We start from the raw sequence: 27,227 nt of genomic DNA, 5'->3' as shown, positions 1-27,227 counted from the left end.
TGCATCTCCCCCTCTGCCCCTGTTGCCACGATGTGCATCTCCCCCTCTGCCCCTGCTGCCACGATGTGCATCTCCCCCTCTGCCCCTGCTGCCATGATGTGTATCTCCCCCTCTGCCCCTGCTGCCACGATGTGCATCTCCCCCTCTGGCCTGCTGCCACGATGTGCATCTCCCCCTCTGCCCCTGCTGTCATGATGTGCATCTCCCCCTCTGCCCCTGCTGCCACGATGTGCATCTCCCCCTCTGGCCTGCTGCCACGATGTGCATCTCCCCCTCTGCCCCGGCTGCCATGATGTGCATCTCCCCCTCTGCCCCTGCTGCCATGATGTGCATCTCCCCCTCTGCCCCTGCTGCCACGATGTGCATCTCCCCCTCTCTCCCTCTGCCACGATGTGCATCTCCCCCTCTGCTGCCATGTGCATCTCCCCCTCTGCCCCTGCTGCCATGATGTGCATCTCCCCCTCTGCCCCTGCTGCCATGATTTGCATCTCCCCCTCTGCCCCTGCTGCCATGATTTGCATCTCTCCCTCTGCCCCTGCTGCCACGATGTGCATCTCCCCCTCTGCCCCTGCTGCCATGATTTGCATCTCCCCCTCTGCCACGATGTGCATCTCCCCCTCTGCCCCTGCTGCCACGATGTGCATCACCCCCTCTGCCCCTGCTGCCACGATGTGCATCTCCCCCTCTGCCCCTGCTGCCATGATGTGCATCTCCCCCTCTGCCACGATGTGCATCTCCCCCTCTGCCCCTGCTGCCATGATTTGCATCTCCCCCTCTGCCCCTGCTGCCATGATGTGCATCTCCCCCTCTGCCCCTGTTGCCACGATGTGCATCTCCCCCTCTGCCCCTGCTGCCACGATGTGCATCTCCCCCTCTGCCCCTGCTGCCATGATGTGTATCTCCCCCTCTGCCCCTGCTGCCACGATGTGCATCTCCCCCTCTGGCCTGCTGCCACGATGTGCATCTCCCCCTCTGCCCCGGCTGCCATGATGTGCATCTCCCCCTCTGCCCCTGCTGCCATGATGTGCATCTCCCCCTCTGCCCCTGCTGCCACAATGTGCATCTCCCCCTCTCTCCCTCTGCCACGATGTGCATCTCCCCCTCTGCTGCCATGTGCATCTCCCCCTCTGCCCCTGCTGCCATGATGTGCATCTCCCCCTCTGCCCCTGCTGCCATGATTTGCATCTCCCCCTCTGCCCCTGCTGCCATGATTTGCATCTCCCCCTCTGCCCCTGCTGCCACGATGTGCATCTCCCCCTCTGCCCCTGCTGCCATGATTTGCATCTCCCCCTCTGCCCCTGCTGCCACGATGTGCATCTCCCCCTCTGCCCCTGCTGCCACGATGTGCATCACCCCCTCTGCCCCTGCTGCCACGATGTGCATCTCCCCCTCTGCCCCTGCTGCCATGATGTGCATCTCCCCCTCTGCCCCTGCTGCCACGATGTGCATCACCCCCTCTGCCCCTGCTGCCACGATGTGCATCTCCCCCTCTGCCCCTGCTGCCATGATGTGCATCTCCCCCTCTGCCCCTGCTGCCACGATGTGCATCTCCCCCTCTGCCCCTGCTGCAACGATGGGCATCTCACCCTCTGCCCCTGCTGCCATGATGTGCATCTCCCCCTCTGCCGCCATGATGGGCATCTCACCCTCTGCCCCTGCTGCCATGATGTCATCTCCCCCTCTGCCCCTGCTGCCACGATGCGCATCTCCCCCTCTGCCCCTGCTGCCATGATGTGCATCTCCCCCTCTGCCCCTGCTGCCACGATGTGCATCTCCCCCTCTGCCCCTGCTGCCACGATGTGCATTTCCCCCTCTGCCCCTGCTGCAACGATGGGCATCTCCCCCTCTGCCCCTGCTGCCATGATGTGCATCTCCCCCTCTGCCCCTGCTGCCACGATGTGCATCTCCCCCTCTGCCCCTGGTGCCACGATGTGCATCTCCCCCTCTGCCCCTGCTGCCATGATGTGCATCTCCCCCTCTGCCCCTGCTGCCACGATGTGCATCTCCCCCTCTGCCCCTGCTGCCATGATGTGCATCTCCCCCTCTGCCGCCATGATGGGCATCTCACCCTCTGCCCCTGCTGCCATGATGTCATCTCCCCCTCTGCCCCTGCTGCCACGATGTGCATCTCCCCCTCTGCCCCTGCTGCCACGATGTGCATCTCCCCCTCTGCCCCTGCTGCCACGATGTGCATCTCCCCCTCTGCCCCTGCTGCCACGATGTGCATTTCCCCCTCTGCCCCTGCTGCAACGATGGGCATCTCCCCCTCTGCCCCTGCTGCAACGATGGGCATCTCACCCTCTGCCCCTGCTGCCACGATGTGCATCTCCCCCTCTGCCCCTGCTGCCACGATGTGCATCTCCCCCTCTGCCCCTGCTGCCATGATGTGCATCTCCCCCTCTGCCCCTGCTGCCACGATGTGCATCTCCCCCTCTGCCCCTGCTGCCATGATGTGCATCTCCCCCTCTGCCCCTGCTGCCACGATGTGCATCTCCCCATCTGCCCCTGCTGCCACGATGTGCATCTCCCCCTCTGCCCCTGCTGCCATGATGTGCATCTCCCCCTCTGCCCCTGCTGCCACGATGTGCATCTCCCCCTCTGCCCCTGCTGCCATGATGTGCATCTCCCCCTCTGCCCCTGCTGCCACGATGTGCATCTCCCCCTCTGCCCCTGCTGCCATGATGTCATCTCCCCCTCTGCCCCTGCTGCCACGATGTGCATCTCCCCCTCTGCCCCTGCTGCCATGATGTGCATCTCCCCCTCTGCCCCTGCTGCCACGATGTGCATCTCCCCCTCTGCCCCGGCTGCCACGATGTGCATTTCCCCCTCTGCCCCTGCTGCCACGATGGGCATCTCCCCCTCTGCCCCTGCTGCCATGATGTGCATCCCCCCCTCTGCCCCTGGTGCCACGATGTGCATCTCCCCCTCTGCCCCTGCTGCCATGATGTGCATCTCCCCCTCTGCCCCTGCTGCCACGATGTGCATCTCCCCCTCTGCCCCTGCTGCCATGATGTGCATCTCCCCCTCTGCCGCCATGATGGGCATCTCACCCTCTGCCCCTGCTGCCATGATGTCATCTCCCCCTCTGCCCCTGCTGCCACGATGTGCATCTCCCCCTCTGCCCCTGCTGCCATGATGTGCATCTCCCCCTCTGCCCCTGCTGCCACGATGTGCATCTCCCCCTCTGCCCCTGCTGCCACGATGTGCATTTCCCCCTCTGCCCCTGCTGCAACGATGGGCATCTCCCCCTCTGCCCCTGCTGCAACGATGGGCATCTCACCCTCTGCCCCTGCTGCCACGATGTGCATCTCCCCCTCTGCCCCTGCTGCCACGATGTGCATCTCCCCCTCTGCCCCTGCTGCCATGATGTGCATCTCCCCCTCTGCCCCGGCTGCCATGATGTGCATCTCCCCCTCTGCCCCTGCTGCCATGATGTGCATTTCCCCCTCTGCCCCTGCTGCAACGATGGGCATCTCCCCCTCTGCCCCTGCTGCAACGATGGGCATCTCACCCTCTGCCCCTGCTGCCACGATGTGCATCTCACCCTCTGCCCCTGCTGCCACGATGTGCATCTCCCCCTCTGCCCCTGCTGCCACGATGTGCATCTCCCCCTCTGCCCCTGCTGCCATGATGTGCATCTCCCCCTCTGCCCCTGCTGCCATGATGTGCATCTCCCCCTCTGCCCCTGCTGCCACGATGTGCATCTCCCCCTCTGCCCCTGCTGCCACGATGTGCATTTCCCCCTCTGCCCCTGCTGCAACGATGGGCATCTCCCCCTCTGCCCCTGCTGCAACGATGGGCATCTCACCCTCTGCCCCTGCTGCCACGATGTGCATCTCCCCCTCTGCCCCTGCTGCAACGATGGGCATCTCACCCTCTGCCCCTGCTGCCACGATGTGCATCTCCCCCTCTGCCCCTGCTGCCACGATGTGCATCTCCCCCTCTGCCCCTGCTGCAACGATGGGCATCTCCCCCTCTGCCCCTGCTGCAACGATGGGCATCTCACCCTCTGCCCCTGCTGCCACGATGTGCATCTCCCCCTCTGCCCCTGCTGCCGTTTTAAAGGAGCAGTGGGAAGACCCTGGTATCGGGGCATTTGAAAGCGCATCTGGTTTGTGAATTTAGGATGCGCTTTCAAAGGCCGTGAAACGCCCCCTTACATGCACACAGGGGGAAAAGTGGCATTTTAAGGGGTGCATCAAAAATGCGCTCCTTCAGATGCCCTTTGTGAATTGGGCTGTCCCTTCTTTGGGCGCACGTGAGATGCGCTGGCGCCAGAAGATGTTTTCAGGATCTGGCCTCCTGACTTTATTCCCTTTTCTTTTAACACCCCTCTGTTCATTTCTCGTTCCTAACCCTCCCCCTAACCTTCTTAGCGCCACCCACCTAGCAGCCTGAATCTCTTCTTTGCAGACCTGAAACTCCTACTTGAAACTCTTGCGGCTGATGTCCCCGGAAGCATGATGGGTCCTTCAACCTCAGTCTCGGTAACATGACCAAAGCCAAACCACCACAGCTGGAGAACACTCTCTCACTGTCGGAGCTCCACCTTCTGACCATTCATTCATTCATTTCACCATGCCAGTCCCCCCTCCATCACCAAAAGAAAATTCAAGCCCGAGTCCATAGCCCCCCTCTTCACCAAATCGGGGGCTCTCTCCACGTTTTCTGTTTCTCTCCATTGCCATTCACTATCCAGCCTGCTCTTTCAGTCTGGTATGCCCCTGTCCATCCACAACATGGGGTCTCCCCAGCCACCCAACAGCAGAGGACAACCACAGTTCTCTAGCTATGCCGCAGGTGCAAAAACTTTCTCCACTGCTCCCCTCACCTCATTCCTCCGAGCGCTGCTCCAGAATCCACCGCAAGACTCCCTAGAATCTACTATAGCTCATGTATGCTATGTTAGTGGGATTTATACCGTGCACCATTGCCATTTGATTGGTCTCCAGGCGCACTGTGCATCTTCCTTACCACTGGTCACCACTGGCACCACTCCTGTATCCTCATTCTGCCGCCTTTGCCGTGAAGGATGGTACCTCGATTCAAACTCTCTCCTCCTTCAGCTACAAGAAGACCATACTCGTATGTAAGGCCTCAATCATATCACATGACTACGCATTCCCCACTCTGACACCGCCTCCTCCACCCACTTCTGTTGGGCAGCCCTAGGCCAACCCCTTTTCACACTAGAACCTCGATCTCAGGGCAAAGTCATCTAGTCTCCCCGTGGAGTTGTACATGACCAAGTCCTAGCATCTCCTGTGATCCAGTAAATGGGTATGATATATGGCATGGCATTTATAATCGGTCTATACACAAGTGTTTCAACGGGGTCCTCAACTGCATCATGCACCCACCCAACACTCGCCAACCACACAGCTCGTATGCAAAATGGGTGCAACCACTGGCACCAGGCCTACATGTCCATTAGTGGCCACAACTAGGCTTAGGTTGATTACTGCAAATCTTTTTGATCAGTGGAGATTTGGTCGTAGTTTCTTTTTTTACAGATACATTTCGCTGCATTTATATGCGGGAAAGACCCCAAGAGCCCCCTTAACCCCTTTACATTAATGATATCCCTATACCCACCCCACACATAAATATGCTGCAAAATGCACAACACAAATTGCAACCAATTCTCTGATGACCACACTGGATGTGCAGTAATCAAGCAATCCCTGCACTAGTGCTGTTCCGTTCTATTGTCGGTCTCCTCCTTTAGACAGCCACTGCTTCTCTCGTACTGCACACTTGAGCCACGGGCTCTACGTGGCACCAGCTGCCTCACTGCCAAAACAGACACTAAAAAAGGACCACTGCCGAAGTCCACTAAGCATACATTATTTGCTTGGCGCCTTGTCAATGTTTTTTTTAAATGTTTTCTCCAAAGTTAGGGTCATTGCCTAGCAATCGGCAGGGTGTTAATAGCAGTATTATCCAGAGCGGCTGAGCTATGCAGGCAATTAAGCGCACCAAGCTTGCCTTACTTGCCCTGGCTTCACTCGGGCCTATCAGCTGGCTTCCATGTACATAGCTGCTCAAATTGACTAATACTGAAATTTTAGGTCCGTCCCTTTTACCAGATGTCCCTATTTTCAGGTCTCCAAGCAGTACCTACGCACTGCGTGGATCTCCACCTCAGGGTGTTATGGCAAGAATGTTAAGGTACCCGGAAATGGGGCGGCCTCCTCTGCTTGTCCGTTCTCTGTACAGGACTACTGGTCCAAGTAACAACTTCACCAAACAAACAAATAGATATTTACAAACACAAAGATTCCCCATCCAGGCTTGCAGAACACTTGCAGAACACACGAACACTCACAAGGATTCCCCGTCCAGGCTTGCAGAACACGCGGACACTCAAGGACTCCCCGTCCAGGCTTGCAGAACACACAAACACTCACAAAGATTCCCCGTCCAGGCTTGCAGAACACGCAAACACTCAGGATTCCCCGTCCAGGCTTGCAGAACACACGAACAGTCACAAGGATTCCCCGTCCAGGCTTGCAGAACACACAGACACTCACAAGGATTCCCCGTCCAGGCTTGCAGAACACGCGGACAGTCACAAGGATTCCCCGTCCAGGCTTGCAGAACACACAGACACTCACAAGGATTCCCCGTCCAGGCTTGCAGAACACGCGGACACTCACAAGGATTCCCCGTCCAGGCTTGCAGAACACACAGACACTCACAAGGATTCCCCATCCAAGCTTGCTGAACACGCAGACACTCACAAGGATTCCCCGTCCAGGCTTGCAGAACACGCGGACACTTTAGAGGTGTATAGACATTTACTTTCTTAGTTTGTGCATCATTTTATTCACAGCAGGCAAGCTATCAGGACTGGTCTGATTGCTTGGACATTAGCCACTAGAATCTTTAAGTCATAAGCATTGACAAAGCATCAAATAACAGTTTTGCCACACGGAGACAGAGAGAGAAATGGAGAAAGAGAGGGGGTGAGGCAGTTATCAGCAGAGAAAGGGAACAAAGGTAGTCGGAAGATGGGGATCCGAGAAAGAAAGTAAGAGGGAAGAAGCAAAAACAAATCAGAGGAGGAGAGACCGGGGTCGTGAGAGTGAACACAGGAAAAAAGAACAAAGTCAAACGGAGAATGAGAAACTGATGGAGAGAAATGAAGGATAATAAGTGGATACAATGAGACTGGGAAAAGAAAATGAGAAATTGATGGAAAGGGTAGAAAGAGGATGAGAGGAATAGAAAAGAAGGGAGAGTGAGGGAAGGTGGCTCAAAGAAAAGTGCTAAGCTCTCAGAGCAGCAGAGGACACACCTGATACTAAAAGGCGGGGTCTGCGGACCCATCGGATTAGCATATTGATCCACAGCAGAGCTTCTCACACGTCTGGAGACTCGCACACCCATCACCCCTTGGAAAACATTGTCCTGTACAGGCCATTCTGGGACCCAGGGCCCTCGGACTGCGGTCTGAGAAGCTCTGGTGTAGAGCAGACACTGGGATCACCATGCTGACAGGAAGGGGAATGAGGGAGGGGAGAATCACAGCGAAGAGGGATGCAGAGAAAACAAACTCAGACGACAGGAGTGACAGCGGATCCAAAGCAAGGCTGCGCGTCACATGCAGGGGGCTCAGCACGCAGGAGGGCCTTTAAAGGGGAGCCAGGAGACAGCGGTAACCGGTGGCAATGCCGGAGCTAGGCAGCTCTCGGCGCGCCCCTGCGCCAGTCCACATGCAGGGGGGCACAGCCAGGACCAGAGAGTGAATTTAGACCCATGCGCTGCAAGGCACCAGTGGACGGGAGAAGATGCACTGCCATGTTGGGTTTCCCACTGAAGACATATCATGCCTTTGCCCTCTTCAGCATGCGGCTAAAAACGACTTCATTATCAATATAAATAAAGTAAAGGGTAGGGTGGAGATCAAAACAATAAGGGGAGGTTCCAGTTCTCCAGTTTCACATCTCCTACAGGGATGGAACTCAAGAACATTAAGGGACGGCTTTGGCTGAACATCGAACAAGGCCATATAGTAGGGATGGTTACAGGTGAACATCGAACAAGGATGTATACAGTAGGGACGGTTTCAGCTAAACATCGATCAAGGCCGTATATAGTAGGGACGGCTTCAGCAGAACATCGAACAAGGCCGTATATAGTAGGAATGGCTTCAGCAGAACATCGAACAAGGCCGTATATAGTAGGAACGGCTTCAGCAGAACATCGAACAAGGTCGTATATAGTAGGGACGGCTTCAGCTGAATATCAAACTAGGCCGTATATATTACAGACGGCTTCAGCTGAACATCGAAGGTTGTATAAAGGAGGGACTGTGTCAGCTGAAAATCGAAGAAGGATGTATATAGAAGGGATGACTTCAGTAGAACATCGAACAAGGCCGTATATAGAAGGGAAAGCATTCGGACCAACAGCAACTTTGATGTTTAAAGTCAAGAATGGCCATGGAAGCTCCATTTGTCTGATATGAACTTGAACCCCACATCATGAATGGAAGCTCCTGCACCATATTTCTAGGATCGGTTAGGTCAAGAGAGGACAACACTCCAGTTAAGCTTTCACAACCATGTTGCACAATGTTTACCACTTTTCCTTTCCAGTTGAGATCCCCGTTTTTTGGCTTTTTCCAAAGGTTTTCCCACAGTCTTTTTACAGTTTAGATATCCATTTAGATGGGTTAAATGCAGCCTTCATAAAAGAAAGTGTCCAGGGAATTAATTGTCTAAGTCTGTCAGAATTATGAAAAGTAGTTGCAAAGTTTTCAAAAGTGGAAATCTTCATAAAGAAAGACTCGGCCGAATGCCTGAATACATTTAACACCACATTTTGCAATTAACATTTGATGTTCTAGTGATATTCTGACAATGCAATAGAAACTGTTATTAAATGTGGCCAAACTACAGTCAAGACTTCTGCCTCAAGACAATGCTATCAACCTTTGAAGAATATTCAATAGAGCAAAAAGCAGTCACTTCCATCAAATATTGGCTAAATATTAGATTGTTTAATGGGATTGCAGCATACATAGGTGGTGCCCAGATTCCTAGTATAAAAACCTGATTGGATGATAATAAAGAAGCAAGTAGCATTCAATTAATCATTTTTTAAAGAATTAACTGAACTTAAACTAAAGTCTAAGGGTGCTATCACCAGTGATTTTCCAGATCCACATACTCCATTAATCAAATCACAAGGGACACCTTGTGGAATCAAGCCGGCACTTCTTCTGAAAAAGATGAGAACTTCTTGCGGTGCACACAGACAATCAGCCTTCCATCAGGAAACCATTCTAGAAGAATAGGATTGTGCAGAAATACCAGTTAGCAAGGAACAAGCATGGACATCTTTCTAAGGCATGAAATAAGGAAGCATTCAAGTGCTTCCCCAGGTCTCTGTGCACTGCTACAGAGAAATGGAACTTGATATCACAGTGCTCGAGTGCTGATGGGAGCATCCCCACGATACAAGAGTCACACATTGCCTGATATCTATACTGTGGATGAAGCCTGGGCGGTCGGAATCCTGCATATCAAAGTCATTGCAAGGACAGACGGCGGGTGGCAAGAAGGAAATACCGCTCTTCAACTCAAGTTGTATGATGAAGGCGTAGCGGTGGGAAGAGCTTCTAGCGCTATACGTTCAGCTCTAGTGCCATCTGTGGGAGAGGAGGGGTAGATTGCTGTCAATGGGTTAGCCTCCCCTTCCTCTCTACCGGAAACCTATGAACATAGCATATCGTGGCGTTTGGAACAATTGCCCCGTAACTATTGCTCTTTTCTAGTTCTAATGATGCTCAGAGTGAATGTGCAAGGTTTCCCTCACAAAGCATTCCCCGACCCAAATGAATGTCTTGGAATTTAGCCGGGGCTTGTATAGCAGCACCACTTCGGCCATTTTGGCATAAGCAGACATGACCTTGCCAGCAGTGATGGATCTCGCAGCGGCTGGCCAGAAAAGTGGCTGCGTAAAACGGTCAATCCATTACTTTAGTCTCATTTTAATGTGTTTTATTAGTGCACATGTTTGACAATCCGGTAGAAGATTGGTGGGAGGAGACCACAATCCCTGGGGCCTTCTTTTTTCCAGCCGTGGTGATGTCCTGAAGAAAATCGCATATGTCTGATCAGAATCTTTATTTTAATCTCGGCAGTTAACACGCCTGTTGGCTTAAAATAAAATGCGAGTCCCCATTTGCAGCTTGACAATATTATGGCCTACAATAATGTAGAAATTCCTGTGGGGATATATTTATGCGCCCGCTCGCTTCTTGGGATGGGGATTTATCGCGCTACCACGACAGGCGGCTAGGTTATTGCCTCTGCTCCTGCTCTGGAGATGCACTCTGCAAAGTCCTTATGGGAGGATTTCCCTCAATCGCTTCCTTAAAAAGTCTCTTCAGGGGTGGGGGGAAATCAGGCATTCAGAGGAAGGAGGGTGCCCTTCAAGTTCACCTGGCACTCACCCCGCAAATTTAAAGAGTGCACCATCAAGAGGGTGGGTCTGTCTATCAAACAATTGAAGACAAGCAAGGGCGGCCAATGCCGCTTTAATTTGAATGCAAAAAAAGCTGCAACGGTTCCAGACTGCAGGTAACTGAGCCGACAAGATGGCTGACGTACTGGAATATTGTGCCGACAAGATGGCCGACATACTGGAATATTGTGCCGACAAGATGGCCGACGTACTGGAATATCGTGCCGACAAGATGGCCGACGTACTGGAATATTGTCCGACAAGATGGCCGACATACTGGAATATTGTGCCGACAAGATGGCTGACGTACTGGAATATTGTGCCGACAAGATGGCTGACGTACTGGAATATCGTGCTAAAAAACACTGTTGCCAATTCAGTTTTCAAGCAATATGGTTTACTGTATAGACAAGTGCATCTACTCGGCAGTCCTGCTAGGCTTTTTGCCCTATAGTTTGTAAATTTAATTACAGGCATTACCAGATCCAGAATGAGTCAGAAATGTGTTCAGTGGGAGACCCAAGCAGTCCAGTGGCACTGCAGCCCATGCGGCGGCCTTGCAACATTTCAACCTTTGCATTAATTCTGCATTCCCCTTTAAAGGAAGAGATGAAAGTGGAAAGCCCCCTCCCATGACACCCACCAAGCGTCTGTGTTGCCCCCGCCCTCACCCACCTTCCTTTTGGACATGGATCACCCTTACCTATTGAGCTGAGGAGGAGCTCGTCTCGACAACACTGCCCCGATAGCTGGGATCAATCAAAAACAAAGTGATTATCAGACGGGGCCCAGGAGCGGAGCCGCAGGACACATCAGCAGCTCTTCACACACGGGACAGAGATAAACCCCCTCCCAGGTCGTCCAGGGAGGAGGCAAGAACCAAAGTGGAACGATAGAGGGTTGGGGAAGGGGTTACAGCAGAGAGAAATGCACTGTGTGAAGGCAATAAAGAACCCACTGGGCCAAGAGCTTGCAGTTTGACTCACCTGCTCATCACAACAAGTCCATTCTTCACATCAACAGACAGGAATATGCCACTCGCCAAGACAGGCTCTCTGCATACTGTAACCTTTAACCAATGGCTAGCCCAGAAGGAACATTATCAAAATAGATCTTCTGCTTTGCTCTCCAGATAAGATCTTGAAGTGGGAGTATTTTACTATGTATTATTTAAAGCTGGGAGTCAAATGATTTCTTAATGAGTAACAATGTAAGTCCAATTCCCAATGGAGGTATTTTATAAGCAAGTAAAAATATGCTTTTACTTGGAAAAGGAAATGTTTTTGTAATAATTACTCCTTTGCACCTAGTTATTCATACACATTACAAGATACATGTTTACTTCTTCCGATCAGGCAGTAATAATTGCAGTTTCTTCCTGTGGAACTACGTGCACTGCTGGTCCAAACATACCCATGGAGCCGTGTGAGCGAAAGCAAGGGCACAGAGCCATATGTGTCTGTTTATCATATTTTGTTGTGAGTATTTTTACTGCCTATTTTTATTTTTTGGGAGTATTTGCCTATTTTTAGGGAGTAAAAGTGGCTGATACACCCCTTATCTGTAGGGCTGCTTCTGTCAACCAGTCTTCAAAGATCAGGCCTGAGTTACCTTCCCAGACACCTTCTCTCTTGAACGCATGGTCCTATTATATGGCACATCTGTTAGGGTGATTTGGGATTAATCAGAGCCTACTGAATGGTTACAAAATAGAGGTTGGCACCAGCAGGAGGCCAATATGAAGAAGTGGTATTCCCCAGTGTCCAAAGACAGAGCATGATGACCCAAAAGGGCTGAGGGGCACCCTGGATGTCTGGGAGGAGGGTCGACCCCTCTTTATTTGCACTTCAATTGTCAAAGAAACACAATATCAGAGGAATAGCATTCAGAATAGATATTGTGGGCTTGCTCACACGCTCTGGAAGGATCAAATGAAGCTTAAACTACCAAAGATTACCTCCACTTGATGGGAAACAGGCTCTTGGCAGAAAACTGCTGAAAGATGCTGCACAAAACCAAAGAAGAAGAATTTGGAATCCACGTTACGTGAACCCTCCATTACAAGCCTGGTACTTTGCTTGCCTATGTAACCAGCTCCAATGGCTCAACCTGCAGTTCCCCAAGCACTGGTGTAATAAAGAAGGAAGAGCTGTGCACTAGGAGTACCTGCATCAGCAGGAAGAGGCCTCATGCTTCCCAGCTTGTTGGGACCGTAAACACAATAAAATAAGGTGCAGCATTTGCCACCTTAACTGCAGGTGAAATACCACAGTAAGTAAAGATTATTCAACCAGACAAAAGGTCAGTTCCTGTCCAAATAAAACGTTGATATCCTGGCCACATCGGCATTGTGCAGGCCCTTTTCTGCTTACGGATCATGTGGCCCAGGCTGAAAAACAAGTAAGTATTCTAGTCTAAATGAAACTCAAAGAGAAGAGGACTTTAGCAATGAAGGACAGAACTATCCCTATCACCAGGTTGTTAAAATAAAAAATTGCATTGGGCTCCTTACAGGATACAGCCTGCAACTCGCTCACCCTGCTAGCAGCAGTGACCACCAGAAGGAAGGCTTTCTTCAAGAAGAAGAGGTCCAAGTCGCAGAAAACCATATGCTCGGAAGGCTTCATCACTCAGGAATCTAAAACTAAGTTTAATCCCACAGAGGAGGGCTTCTGACAGGGGTTGGATGTTCAGGATGAAGCAAGCCATCAAAGAGATAGGATGTTCAAGATGAAGCAAGCCATCATAGAGACAGGATGGGATGTTCAAGATCAGGCAAGCCATCAAGGAGATAGTATGGGATGTTCAAGTTGAAGCAAGTCATCAAATGGATAGGATGGGATGTTCAAGATCAAGCAAGCCATCAAAGAGATAGGATGGGATGTTCAAGATGTGGCAAGTAATCAAAGAGATGGGATGTTCAAGATGAAGCAAGCCATCAAAGAGATAGGATGGGATGTTCAAGTCAAGCAAGCCATCAAAGAGATAGCTTGGGATGTTCAAGATGAAGCAAGCCATCAAAGAGACAGGATGGGGTGTTCAAGATGAAGCAAGCCATCAAAGAGACAGGATGGGATGTTCAAGATGAAGCAAGTCATCAAAGAGATGGGATGTTCAAGAAGAAGCAAGCCATCAAAGAGATAGGATGGGATGTTCAAGATGAAGCAAGTCATCAAAGAGATGGGATGTTCAAGATGAAGCAAGCCATCAAATGGATAGCAGGGGATGTTCAAGATGAAGCAAGCCAAAGAGATAGGATGGGATGTTCAAAATGAAGCAAGCCATCAAATAGATAGGATGGGATGTTGAAGATGAAGCAAGTCAAAGAGATTGGATGTTCAAGGTGAAGCAAGCCATAAAAGAGATGGGATATTCAAGATGAGGCAATCCATCAAATAGATAGAATGGGATGTTGAAGATGAAGCAAGCCATCAAAGAGATGGTGTTAGGAATTTGCTATCTTCATGGTCCTTATGGCAACATTGGCGTCAGAGACAGCCATATGGCGCTTTAACCTTTCCAAGAGTCCCAAGATGGCGGAGAATGGGTCCTCACTTGCTTAGCAAAGTCAACTCTCTATCCAGCCTTTCGCAACAGTCTCCAGTCTATGTTCAGTCGGCAGGATCTCACGATATCAGCGCAAGAGAAACTCTTGCAGATCAAACTAGGAAACCTGCCTATATTGGCTTACCTCACGGAATTCAAATCATTGGCAGCTGAGACAGCCTGGCCTGATGATGCCTTGATGACACTTTTCCAGAGGGGCCTCTTGTAAGATCTCAATGATGAGATATCAAGGGTTCCCAGACCCCACATTTGAAAGAGATGATTACACTTGTCTTACAGGTGGAATTATGTCTACAGGAGAGATTGACGGAAAGGCGTAAGAATCGCCCCTTTCATTCTTCAAAGGCCTTCCACTCGCCAAACCGACCTTCGTCCAGCAAAGAACCTATGCAAATAGGTACCGCTCCGGATCCATTAACCCCTGAAGAAAGAAATAGACGCAGGACCTTGAGACTATGCATGTATTGTGGCTCAGACAAGCACATTCTGAAGGATTGTCCAATCGCTCCTCCTCACCAGGCGGGAAACACAAAACCCTGTTCCTAATGGGAACTACGAATCAGGGAGAAACTACCTGTACCCAGACACAGATACCAGAAGGGGCCATCATGATGGTTCTCAAGGTGGACTTACACATTCGGGATTCCATTCTTTACAGTGTCCCAGCCCTTATAGACTGTGGGGCGGCAGGGAACTTTATTGATGATACTTGGGCCAACAATCACCATATTTCACGAGAGCCTACTGCCATACCAATATCAGTAGAAGGAGTGGATGGAACTCCTCTATCCTCAGGAACCATATTGGAGAGAACGACTGATTTAACTGTGGAAATATCTTCTCAAGTGGAAAAGATAGCCTCTGACATCATCAAGGCTGATCATTACCCTATCATACTAGGGGATACCATGGCGTTACATTCCCTTCATCAACTGGACAGCCGGGACCATATTCTTAGGATCAGCACTGTCTCACACGCTCCCTTCAATAGGGCGCAATTGGATTCCAAAGCAGACTGTGTCTTACCTCTCTCTTCTGCCAGAGGAATACCAGAAATACAATCAAGTTTTTACAGAAAAAGAATACAAATAATTACCTCCTCCCAGACTGGAGGACTGTATTATTGATATCCTACCCGACAAGCAGGTTCCTTTCAGCAGAATGTACACCCTTTCTTAACCAGAGAAGGATGCGCTCAGAACCTGTTTGCAAACCAATCTACAAAACGGCTTAATCACTGAATCCAAATCCCCAGCTTGAGCATCTTTGTTTTTCAGACCTAAAAAAGGGACTAAAGAATTGAGGCCTTGTATAGACTACTGGGGTTTAAATCAGATCACTATCAAGGACAAACATCATCTCCCCTTGATCCCAGACATCCTGGAGGCAGTTAGGGGGGCCTCCCTATTCTCTAAACTTGATCTCAGAGGAGCGTACCATCTCCTTCGTATTTGTACTGGCGACGAATGCAAGACGGCTTTCCGTACTCCATTCGGCCACTGTGATTATCGGGTGATGCCATTTGTATTGGCAAATGCTCCGGCTACTTTCCAAGGAATTATGGATCATCTTTTAGCTGACTTGATATTAAATTCCGTTACCGTCTATCTGGACGACATCTTGATTATTTTTCTAAATCCTTGGAGGAAAATCGGATTCACGTTTCATAAGTTCTCACTCGTATGCTGGAAAATCATTTGTATGCTAAGTTAGAAAAATGCTCTTTCAAACCAACAATCTATTGGCTATTTGGGTTACGTATTGTTTCAAGAAGGCGCTTCTATGGACCCTGCCAAAGTACAAGCCATACAACACTGGAAAGAACCAGTCAAGGACATCCAAAGGTTTTTAGGCTTCGCTAATTTTTTCCAGAAGTTAATTGCGAATTTCTCAGCAAGAATCCTACCGTTAACCTCTCTCTTTAAGAAGGGTCAACTGGTTCTCTGTAACGACTCAGCCAGAAGAACCTTTCAGCTTCTCAAGGAGCTCATTACCAAAGCCCCCATCCTACACCTGCCTGATCAACAAAGATCTTTCATTTTGGAGACCGATGCTTCAAATTCCGCTAGAGGAGCTGTTCTGAAATAACATTTCGACGACAATTGCGAACATCCCATCGCCTATATGTCAAAGACCCTGTCCATCTCGGAACAGAATTACACTGTCCTAGAAAAAGAGCTATTGGCAATCAAAAAGGCTTGCACTGAGTGGATCTGCTAAGCATTGAGTAACCATCAGAACAGATCCTCATAATCTAAGGGTCCTGCAACAACAAGAGTGTCAAAATAGCAGGCAAGCCCGATGGGCCTATACTTTCTCACAATATGATTTGTTGTTTACCTATTTGCCGGGCCTCAATAATCAGATGGCCAATGCCCTTTCTCTCTACAATTCTCCCCCAGATATGGAATTTACTTATGAACCTTTACTCCCCAATGCCACCTTCCTCTTCACGATTTCTGGTTTTCTCCAGCGAGTTCGAGCTGCTACTGATTTGCAACTTCCCAATATATCCGCAGCCACTAAGAACCATGGATTAACTCAAGAACGGGGCACATTGTTTCATAAGAATCACCTTTACATTTCCATGCCAGCACTTCAGAAACAAGTACTGCTCATGTGTCACAACGCTAAGACCGCTGGCCATCATGGAGGTCGAGTTACAGCAGAAAACATTAGCAGATATTTCTGGTGGCCAAATCTACGGAAAGACATTCATGATTACGTGGCCTCCTGCATGATATGTCAAAAATAGCAAAACCCCTCGCAGATCTCCCCTGGGTAAACTGACTCACCCTCCTTCAACCACCTGTCCATGGCAGCACATCAGTATGGATTTTATATTGGAATTGCCGCCCTCAAGTGGCATGACCTCTATCATGGTCACAGTGGATTCTTTTACAAAAATGTCACATTTTGAAGCCTTGCCTCAGGCCCCCTCGGCACAAAGGATGGCAGAACTATTCCTCAACACCATTTTTCGCTTCCACGGTTTATCGGAAACAATCCTCTCTGATCGAGGACCTCAATATACCGCCAACTTCTGGAGGCTACTGTGTGAGAAACTCAGAGTATGAAGAGCTTTAACTTCAGGGTACCACCTGCAGGCTAATGGCCATACAGAGAGGTCAACCCAATCCTTAGAACAGTACCTAAGACGTTTCACCTCATCTTCCTATGATAACTGGGCGAAATTACTCCCCTTCATTGAATATGCTTACAACAACGCTATAATATATAATAATATCTAGTTTTATATAGCGCTACAAGCCCGTAGGCATCTAAGCGCTGAGATAACAGTTGATATTATCCCACAGCGTGGTATTGTGTGGTACTCAATTTATTGACCTCGGAAGGATGAAAGGTTGAGTTGGCCCTGCCGGGATTCGAACCTGCATCAGCAGGCTGCACACAGATGTCAGAAACGGGCGCTCAGCTCGTTGTGCTATCTGACCGGCTATGCATTCCTCTTTGGGCATGAGTCCCTTTCTACGCACCTACGGATTTCATCCAGTTTGTTTACCATTCGTGGACATCTCAGTCACCAAAGCCCCTTCCATTAATGAGCTCCTAAGCATCAAGGGACATACTACCGCATTACAATCATTAAAGGAAGCTAGAGCTTACAGCAAACGAATGGCGGATGAACATTGACTACCGTCTCCAAATTGAAAATTGGGCAATCAACTTCGGCTCTCGTCTCGCTTTCTACTCAATCATTTGGTTCACACCAAACTAGCCCCACACTATTTTGGACTTTTCAAAATTTGCAAGTTAGTGGGTCTTGTTGCCTACAAGCTACAATTGCCGTTATCATGGTCCCGAATTCATCCGGTATTTCACATATCACAACTGAAGCCATATCCTTCTGACCGGTTCAGCAGAGCAAACCTTCGGATTCCACCACCAGTTGACACCGCTACATGCCCTGAATATGAAGTCGGGGTCATTTGCGACTCCAGATACCACAGATGACACTTGCAGTATTTACTGGACTGGAAAGGCTACACTCCAGCTGAGCGCACTTGGGAACCTGCGCCTGGAGCCCATGCTCCTCGCCTATTGTAAAGATTCCATCGCTTACATCCATGGAAACCGGGACCGTTGCCCCTTTGGGGTCGGGGGGGCAGCATTTTGTTAGGAATTTGCTATCTTCATGGTCCTTATGGCAACCCTGGCATCAGAGACATCCATATGACGCTCTAAACTTCCCAAGATGGCAGAGAATGGGTCCTTACTTGCTTAGCAAAGGGAACTCTCTAGTTGTTCCACGTGATGGCAGCACTGAGCCCTGCTCCGGAAGAGACGCTAGCTATGGGAAAGGTTCATAAGCAGGAAAGAAGGTGAGAGCTGTGCGCTGCTTTGTTTCTTTTTACTAAGCACTGATGGTAGTACCCTCTGCATTCTGCGAGTTTTCCGCTCCTGAAATTTCTCTCCACTGGTTCCCCTACGCTCTCTAGCTTCCCTCTGCTGCCGTCCCGGGGGTTTCCAAGTGGCCCCCCTTCACTCCTGGTTTTCTCCCTGCGCTCCTCTTTCTTTTGCTTGCTTCCCCTGCAGCCTCTGGCTGCCGCATTCTGTCTTTACGGCTTCTGCAGCCTCTGACCGCAGCTCCTCTCCTTGCGTCTTCCGCAGCTCGGCAAACGCTCTCTCTCCCTTTCATCTCTGCAGTCTCCGTCAGCCGTCAATTGAGCTCAAGGCTCCCGCAGCTTCGGCGGCCGCCTTCTCACCTTTAGGCTCCCGCTACATTTCACTCTCAGCCTTTGCTGATTTCTTTCAATGTCGCTGGTCTTTTGTCTATCAAGTCTCAGATTCAGCGTCAGTGGAATCCATCACCTGGACACAGTACATCAAGGACATACAAGCCTCACATTCCTGCGGTCCTGCTCACCCCGGGAAGCATGAAGACCTGCACAGGGTTTTTTCCCCTTTTTCGGACTTGGCACCAGGAGTTCCTCCTGAGTTCTTTTCTGATATCAGGGTTCTGTTGAGGCTTTCTGGGCCTCGACCCACTTAGCTCATTTCACCTACTCAAGACTTAAAAGAAGAACAGGAAAGTTCTTTGCCTTATAGACTGCTACATTTTTGTGCCATTGTGAGTTCCTGGTTGTCAAGGTTTAAAAGATGAGATGTTCAAGATGAAGCAAGCCATCAAATGGATAAGATGGGAAGTTCAAGATGAAGCAAGCCATCACAGAGATGGGATGAGATGTTCAAAATGAAGCAAGACATCAAAGAGATAGGATGGATTTGTTCTGCAAAGGGAAAAAATTATTGACCTTGCTGAAATAAGATATTGATAGCCGAAACAGATTTACAAGAGACAATGTTGAAGCCAATGTTGGACAAATGAGAGTTCTGGCATGCCATTGTTTGTGGACTGTCACAGCCATGGGATCAAAAGGCAACTCAAAATCAAGGTCTTAAGGTTATTAACCAATAGAAATGCCAAGGGACTAGGTTGCACTGAAGTGACGTGGTTGGACCTCAAAGTAAGTCAATGAGGCATTCTAGAAGACCATAGTCCATGAGTCCTTCACTCTTCCCCCTTGGTCGTCACCACTGGCAGTCAAAAAGTCACTCAGTATGTTGGGGTTTAAATGCCTCAGCACTTATTTCTTGGCTTCTGTGGATGGATGCTTGGCTCTGTTAGACGTTTTCAGTATGTCTCTGTTCTCTCGGTGTGAAATTGGCACCACCATAGCAGATGCTCTGGGCCACCTAAACGTGGACCAGGAATCAGCCTCCGTCGGATATTAGCAACGGTCGTGCTGGGTCATAGGTTTATCAGGTTTAAGCCTGTTGGTGCTGACTGAACACCCTGCGAGTTTCTACAAGCACTTGGGTTTCAACCATCCCATTAACTTATTACCTTGCCTTGGGCAGCTCCTTCTCCTTAGCTGTCTTCCATTCCCGGTATCTGATCTTCTCTTTTCCCTCCTTCATGATTCACTGCTCTCTGCGTCTACTCTCAACTTATTCTCACATCTCCTTGTTGTCCCCAGTGGTTCTCTTCCTCTCTTAACGTTTCTCTCCACCACCAGCTTACCGTTATCTTAACCCCCCCCCTTTGTAGGGGTTTTGTATCATGCAAGCTTTGTGATTGGGTGACCCACTGCCGACTACTAGAACCCCAGCTGTGTTTTGATTTCTGTGCGTGTGGCCACACAGGTCCACAGTCCAAGGTATACACGTGGCATATTGGATGAATCTGCTCAATCTACGCTCACACTCCTGATTCAGTGTTGTGAATGTGGTGTCAGCTTCCTTGCACAAAAGTGCTTTTCGCAAATCCTAGCCAGGCAGGGCCGGTGGCAGATGCGTGGGGAGGCTGAACATACAAAGTCTTTGTATAAGCGTGGTCTTTAAGTCAGCATCGTCCTGCCCGTAAGGACTGGTCACTATGATCCTGTGAGGAGATGCAGAAGGGGTGTCCTGGCATTGATCAAAGTATTCTTCTCTTTCCCAAAGCCAAGACTCCCATTTTGAAAAGTGTATTTAACAGGTTCTGCTAAAGAAGGCTGTACTTATATTATAAGCAGCACACCTCTCAACGTGGGCGTTAGCGACCTTCTGACTACCATTGGGGTATTCCCATGAATCTTCGGGGACACCACTCTAGGTAAAGAGCCACTTATGCAGAGTAGACTACAGTTGGACTGGGGAACTTTCAGATCCACTTCTTACCTTCTCACAAAGTGGGGGTGTTGCCAGCCCCCCTGGCTCCTCCAGTGCCATCCTCTAGACTGAAACATTGGACTTTGCAACATGATGCAGTCCCAGGGTTGATGCTCTCCTACGGAAGCTAATGACAGAAGCGCATGCACTTATTTATGCATTGTTTTCTGGTTCAGTCCTTCCGGGTCACCTAAATAATCTGAATGTTGGGTCCAGACATTGCCTCGTGAGCATAACCTAGCGCCTAGAGTACCAAGAATTCAAGCAGAGTATTATTATCAAGGAGTGGAGGCTCAACTCGTTCTCTGGAAATATGGCAACAATTATTCACAATGCATGAAAAGATTGGAAATAAAATACACTGTATAAGGAGGACACCAGTTCCCTGAGCCAAACCTTACAGGAGCTGGTGACGCCTCTGCAGCCAGTTACATGGTGGACGTAATGGAGCGTTAGTGCTTCACGGTTCCAAATTCCACATCACTTTGCTGCAGTTTTTCTGTTCTGGCCGGCCAAAGGGACCACGCTTCCAAATAAACTGGGAAGAAGGGCGAGCAATATGGACAAAAATGTAATAAGAGTGAAAATGGTATGTGCACAGGGCACTGCCAGCGACAGGGACTCAGCATTGGACATGTTCTCTAAGCAGTGCCTAGGCAGTTGCTAGAGGATTCACCAGTGTAAACACCCACTCAGCAGAGCCAGAGGTGTCTTACCTAATTCATTAGTGCCATGTCAGTGCTACACTCATCAGTGAAAGGGAAACCTCCTCTCAGCTGTGCTCTTGATATCCATAAGAGGCCATCAGTGCAGGCTTTGTCTTACTGCCTTGCCAGTGCTACAGCACTTCAACAGGGTAATGTCAGTGCTGTGCCAAAGTAAAGTTGTTTTGAGTCGTACCTGGTAACTGTTGCAGCAATCATACTACTTTACTCGCACCTCCGCACTGCTGTGCCAGAGCTATAGGATGTGGGTAGTGTGAACCCCTGCTCACCAGTGTTGTGTCAAATATACAAGATTTCGGTAGTGTTTCAACCCCACCTCTGCAGTGCTGTGTCGGAGCTACAGGACTTGGGCAGTGTAAGCCCATGCTCAGCATTGCTGTGTCAGAGCTACGGGACTTGGGCATGACTTGGGTAGTGTGAACCCTGCTCAGCAGTGCTGTGTCAGAGCTACACGACTTGGGTAGTGTGAACCTCTGCTCAGCAGTGCTGTGTCAGAGCTACAGGACGTGGGTCGTGTGAACCCCTACTCAGCATTGCTGTGTCAGAGCTACAGGACTTGGGTAGTGTGAACCCCTGCTCAGCATTGCTGTGTCAGAGCTACAGGACCTGGGCAGTGTAAGCCCATGCTCAGCACTGCTGTGTCAGAGCTAGGGGACTTGGGCATGACTTGGGTAGTGTGAACCCTGCTCAGCAGTGCTGTGTCAGAGCTACAAGACTTGGGTAGTGTGAACCCCTGCTCAGCAGTGCTGTGTCAGAGCTACAGGACTTGGGTAGTGTGAACACCTGCTCAGCATTGCTATGTCAGAGCTACAGGACTTGGGTAGTGTGAACCCCTGCCCAGCAAAGCTGTGTCAGAACTACAGCACCTGGGTAGTGTGAACTCTCGCTCAGCATTGCAGTGTTAGAGCTACATGACCTGGGTAGTGTGAGCCCCTGCTCAGCTGTGCTGTGTCACAGCTACAGGACCTGGGCAGTGTAAACCCATGCTCAGCATTGCTGTGTCAGAGCTACGGGACTTGGGCATGACCTGGGTAGTGTGAACCCTGCTCAGCAGTGCTGTGTCAGAGCTTTAGGACTTGGGTAGTGTGAACCCTTGCTCAGCTGTTCTGTGTCAGAGCTACATGACTTAGGTCGTGTGAACCCCTGCTCAGCAAAGCTGTGTCAGAGCTACATGACCTCGGTAGTGTGAACTCTCGCTCAGCATTGCAGTGTTAGAGCTACATGACCTGGGTAGTGTGAGCCCCTGCTCAGCTGTGCTGTGTCAGAGCTACAGGACCTGGGCAGTGTAAGCCCATGCTTAGCATTGCTGTGTCAGAGCTATGGGACTTGGGCATGACCTGGGTAGTGTGAACCCCTGCTCAGCTGTGCTGTGTCAGAGCTACAGGACTTGGATAGTGGGAACCCCTGCTCAGCAATGCTGTGTCAGAGCTACAAGACCTGGGCACTGTGAGCCCCTGCTCAGCATTGCTGTGTCAGAGCTACAGGACATGGGTAGTTTAAGCCCCTACTCAGCAGTGCTGTGTCTGAGCTACATGACTTGGGTAGTGTGAAAATGTGCTCAGCAGTGCTGTATCTGAGCTACTGGACTTGGGTAGTGTGAACCCTTGCTCAGCAGTGCTGTGTCTGAGCTACAAGACTTGGGTAGTGTGAACCCCTGCTCAGAATTGCTGTGTCAGAGCTGCAGGACCTGGGCAGTGTAAGCCCCTGCTCAGCAGTGCTGTGTCAGAGCTACAGGACTTGGGTAGTGTGAACCCCTGCTCAGCATTGTTATGTCAGAGCTACAGGACTTGAGTAGTGTGAACCCCTGCCCCGCAAAGCTGTGTCAGAACTACAGCACCTGGGTAGTGTGAACTCTCGCTCAGCATTGCAGTGTTAGAGCTAAATGACCTGAGGAAGTGTGAGCCCCTGCTTAGCTGTGCTGTGTCAGAGCTACGGGACCTGGGCATGACCTGGGTAGTATGAACCCCTGCTCAGCTGTGCTGTGTCAGAGCTACAGGACTTGGGTAGTGTGAACCCTTGCTCAGCTGTTCTGTGTCAGAGCTACATGACTTAGGTAGTGTGAACCCCTGCTCAGCAAAGCTGTGCCAGAGCTACGTGACCTGGGTAGTGTGATCTCTCGCTCAGCATTGCAGTGTTAGAGCTACATGACCTGGGTAGTGTGAGCCCCTGCTCAGCTGTGCTGTGTCAGAGCTACAGGACCTGGGCAGTGTAAGCCCATGCTCAGCATTGCTGTGTCAGAGCTATGGGACTTGGGCATGACCTGGGTAGTGTGAACCCCTGCTCAGCTGTGCTGTGTCAGAGCTACAGGACTTGGATAGTGTGAACCCTTGCACAGCTATGCTGTGTCAGAGCTACAGGACTTGGGTAGTGTGAACCCCTGCTCAGCATTGCTGTGTCAGAGCTACAAGACCTGGGCACTGTGAGCCCGTGCTCAGCATTGCTGTGTCAGAGCTACAGGACATGGGTAGTTTAAGCCCCTACTCAGCAGTGCTGTGTCTGAGCTATATGACTTGGGTAGTGTGAAAATGTGCTCAGCAGTGCTGTGTCTGAGCTACCGGACTTGGGTAGTGTGAACCCTTGCTCAGCAGTGCCGTGTCTGAGCTACAGGACTTGGATAGTGTGAACCCCTGCTCAGCAGGGCTGTGTTAGAGCTACATGACTTGGGTAGTGTGAACCCCTGCTCAGCAGTGCTGTGTTAGAGCTACAGGACTTGGGTAGTGTGAACCCTTGCTCAGCTGTGCTGTGTCAGAGCTACAGGACCTGGGCAGTGTAAACCCCTGCTCAGCAGTGCTGTGTCTGGCCTACATGACTTGGGTAGTGTGAAAATGTGCTCAGCAGTGCTGTGTCTGAGCTACTGGACTTGGGTAGTGTGAACCCTTGCTCAGCAGTGCCATGTCTGAGCTACAGGACTTGGATAGTGTGAACCCCTACTCAGCAGTGCTGTGTCAGAGCCACATGACTTGGGTAGTGTGAACCCCTGCTCAGCAGTGCTGTGTCTGATCTACTGGACTTGGGTAGTGTGAACCCTTGCTCAGCAGTGCTGCGTCAAAGGTACAGGACTTTGGTAGTGTGAACCCCTGCTCAGCAGTGCTGTGTTAGAGCTACATGACTTGGGTAGTGTGAACCCCTGCTCAGCAGTGCTGTGTTAGAGCTACAGGACTTGGGTAGTGTGAACCCTTGCTCAGCTGTGCTGTGTCAGAGCTACAGGACTTGGGTAGTGTGAACCCTTGCTCAGCTGTTCTGTTTCAGAGCTACAGGACTTGGGTAGTGTGAACCCTTGCACAGCTATGCTGTGTCAGAGCTACAGGACCTAGGCACTGTAAGCCCCTGCTCAGCAGTGCTGTGTCAGAGCTACGGGACGTGGGCAGTGTAAGCCCCTGCTCAGCAGTGCTGTGTCTGAGCTACAGGACTTGGGTAGTGTGAACCCCTCCTCAGCATTGCTGTGTCTGAGCTACAGGACCTGGGCACTGTAAGCCCCTGCTCAGCAGTGCTGTGTCAGAGCTACGGGACCTGGGCTGTGTAAGCCCCTGCTCAGCAGTGCTGTGTTAGAGCTACATGACTTGGGTAGTGTGAACCCCTGCTCAGCAGTGCTGTGTTAGAGCTACAGGACTTGGGTAGTGTGAACCCTTGCTCAGCTGTGCTGTGTCAGAGCTACAGGACTTGGGTAGTGTGAACCCTTGCTCAGCTGTTCTGTTTCAGAGCTACAGGACTTGGGTAGTGTGAACCCTTGCACAGCTATGCTGTGTCAGAGCTACAGGACCTAGGCACTGTAAGCCCCTGCTCAGCAGTGCTGTGTCAGAGCTACGGGACGTGGGCAGTGTAAGCCCCTGCTCAGCAGTGCTGTGTCTGAGCTACAGGACTTGGGTAGTGTGAACCCCTCCTCAGCATTGCTGTGTCTGAGCTACAGGACCTGGGCACTGTAAGCCCCTGCTCAGCAGTGCTGTGTCAGAGCTACGGGACCTGGGCTGTGTAAGCCCCTGCTCAGCAGTGCTGTGTTAGAGCTACATGACTTGGGTAGTGTGAACCCCTGCTCAGCAGTGCTGTGTTAGAGCTACAGGACTTGGGTAGTGTGAACCCTTGCTCAGCTGTGCTGTGTCAGAGCTACAGGACTTGGGTAGTGTGAACCCTTGCTCAGCTGTTCTGTTTCAGAGCTACAGGACTTGGGTAGTGTGAACCCTTGCACAGCTATGCTGTGTCAGAGCTACAGGACCTAGGCACTGTAAGCCCCTGCTCAGCAGTGCTGTGTCAGAGCTACGGGACGTGGGCAGTGTAAGCCCCTGCTCAGCAGTGCTGTGTCTGAGCTACAGGACTTGGGTAGTGTGAACCCCTCCTCAGCATTGCTGTGTCTGAGCTACAGGACCTGGGCACTGTAAGCCCCTGCTCAGCAGTGCTGTGTCAGAGCTACGGGACCTGGGCTGTGTAAGCCCCTGCTCAGCAGTGCTGTGTCTGAGCTACAGGACTTGGGTAGTGTAAGCCCCTGCTCAGCAGTGCTGTGTCTGAGCTACAGGACTTGGGTAGTGTGAACCCCTGCTCAGCATTGCTTTGTCAAAGCTACAGGACGTGGGTAGTGTGGTTCTTTGTCTGAGCTACATGGCTAAAGCAGAATATAGTTTCTGCCACAAGAGGGACCAGCGTGTTGGATATTGGGAACAGTTTGGGACTTAATTCAAGATTCATAAATGTATATATTCAACACTGAAATGTATACATTACATACTGAGATGTATATATCCTATATTGAGATGCATACATTAGATACTGAAATCTACACACTGTACACTAAGATACATAAATTCTATTCTGAGAGGTATATACTGTATATTGAGATACTTGCACTACATATTGAAATAGACTACGTGTTAAGGTACCTACATTGTACAGTGAGAGGTATATACTGTTCAGTGAAATTCATCAATGAAATATTGAAGTATGTATACATATGCACTGTACGGTGAGGTACATACATTGTATGCTTAGCTGTATATACAGTATTCTGAGATGAATACATTATATATTGAAATGGATACAGTGTACATGCATTACATACTAAGATATGGCATACATTACTCACCGTGAAGATATTTCTGATGCTTGCATCTGCTTAGATTCACATGCAATGCATAGGCCAACATCTACTGGTAGTCGCAAAGTATGTGTTTTCGAAACTCGAAAAGGGACGTCAACTGGGCATGTTAGTAATACTATCCCTGGTGTGATTTCTACTGTACCCAGGGTCCGTCACGCGTTAAGGTCCCGCAGATTGTTTTGTTTCTGACATGAGGTTGCATGAAGTGTAGCGCAGTATGGATTTAATAAAGCAGAAAATAGCAATAGAGCAAGAAACATCCATGTACCTTCGACTCCAGGAGGGGAGAAAGGGTGGGCGCATGCAAATCTAAGCAGATGTAACCATCAGAAATGTGATTACGGTGAGTAATGGATGCTTTTGGATCTGCTTAGCTCACATGCCATGCATAGATTTGCAAGCAGTATCTGGAGAAGGTGGTGGGTTGAGAGAAGGTACAGCGGCAAATAGATGTTTTAGCACCGCTTGTAACACCTGTGAATCTGCTTTAGAATGTGTGGCAATGCAGCAATGCTGAGTAAATGTATGAATGGTCCTCCAAGTAGCTGCTTTGCAAATAGCTTCTAGGGGGACGTTGGCAATAAATGCTAGAGTAGCTCCTGTACTTCTGGTTGAGTGAGCTCTAGGAGTGAAAGGCAGGGTCTTCTTGGATAGTGAAAAGCACAGCTGTATGCATCTGACTTTCCATCTGGAGATGG

At 50.2% G+C, this 27,227-nt stretch overlaps 1 protein-coding gene across 7 annotated transcripts in view; it reads right to left on the bottom strand.

Moving 5' to 3' along the window:
- The window catches only part of IGSF9B (immunoglobulin superfamily member 9B), a 1,213,970-nt gene that overhangs the window by 162,519 nt on the left and 1,024,224 nt on the right, over positions 1–27,227 (bottom strand). Inside the window, exon 19 of one of the 7 annotated variants that reach the window (XM_069614122.1) lies at positions 11,180–11,225. The exons of the other annotated variants lie outside the window; for them this stretch is intronic. Coding sequence (XP_069470223.1) covers positions 11,180–11,225 — 46 coding nt within the window. The remainder of the gene's footprint in view (positions 1–11,179; positions 11,226–27,227) is intronic. 7 annotated transcript variants of the gene reach the window in all.

This window comes from Ambystoma mexicanum, chromosome 9, assembly GCF_040938575.1.
Source record: "Ambystoma mexicanum isolate Mex_15411 chromosome 9, UKY_AmexF1_1, whole genome shotgun sequence".
NCBI lineage: Eukaryota > Metazoa > Chordata > Amphibia > Caudata > Ambystomatidae > Ambystoma > Ambystoma mexicanum.
This window is presented reverse-complemented; position numbering and strand designations above follow the sequence as displayed.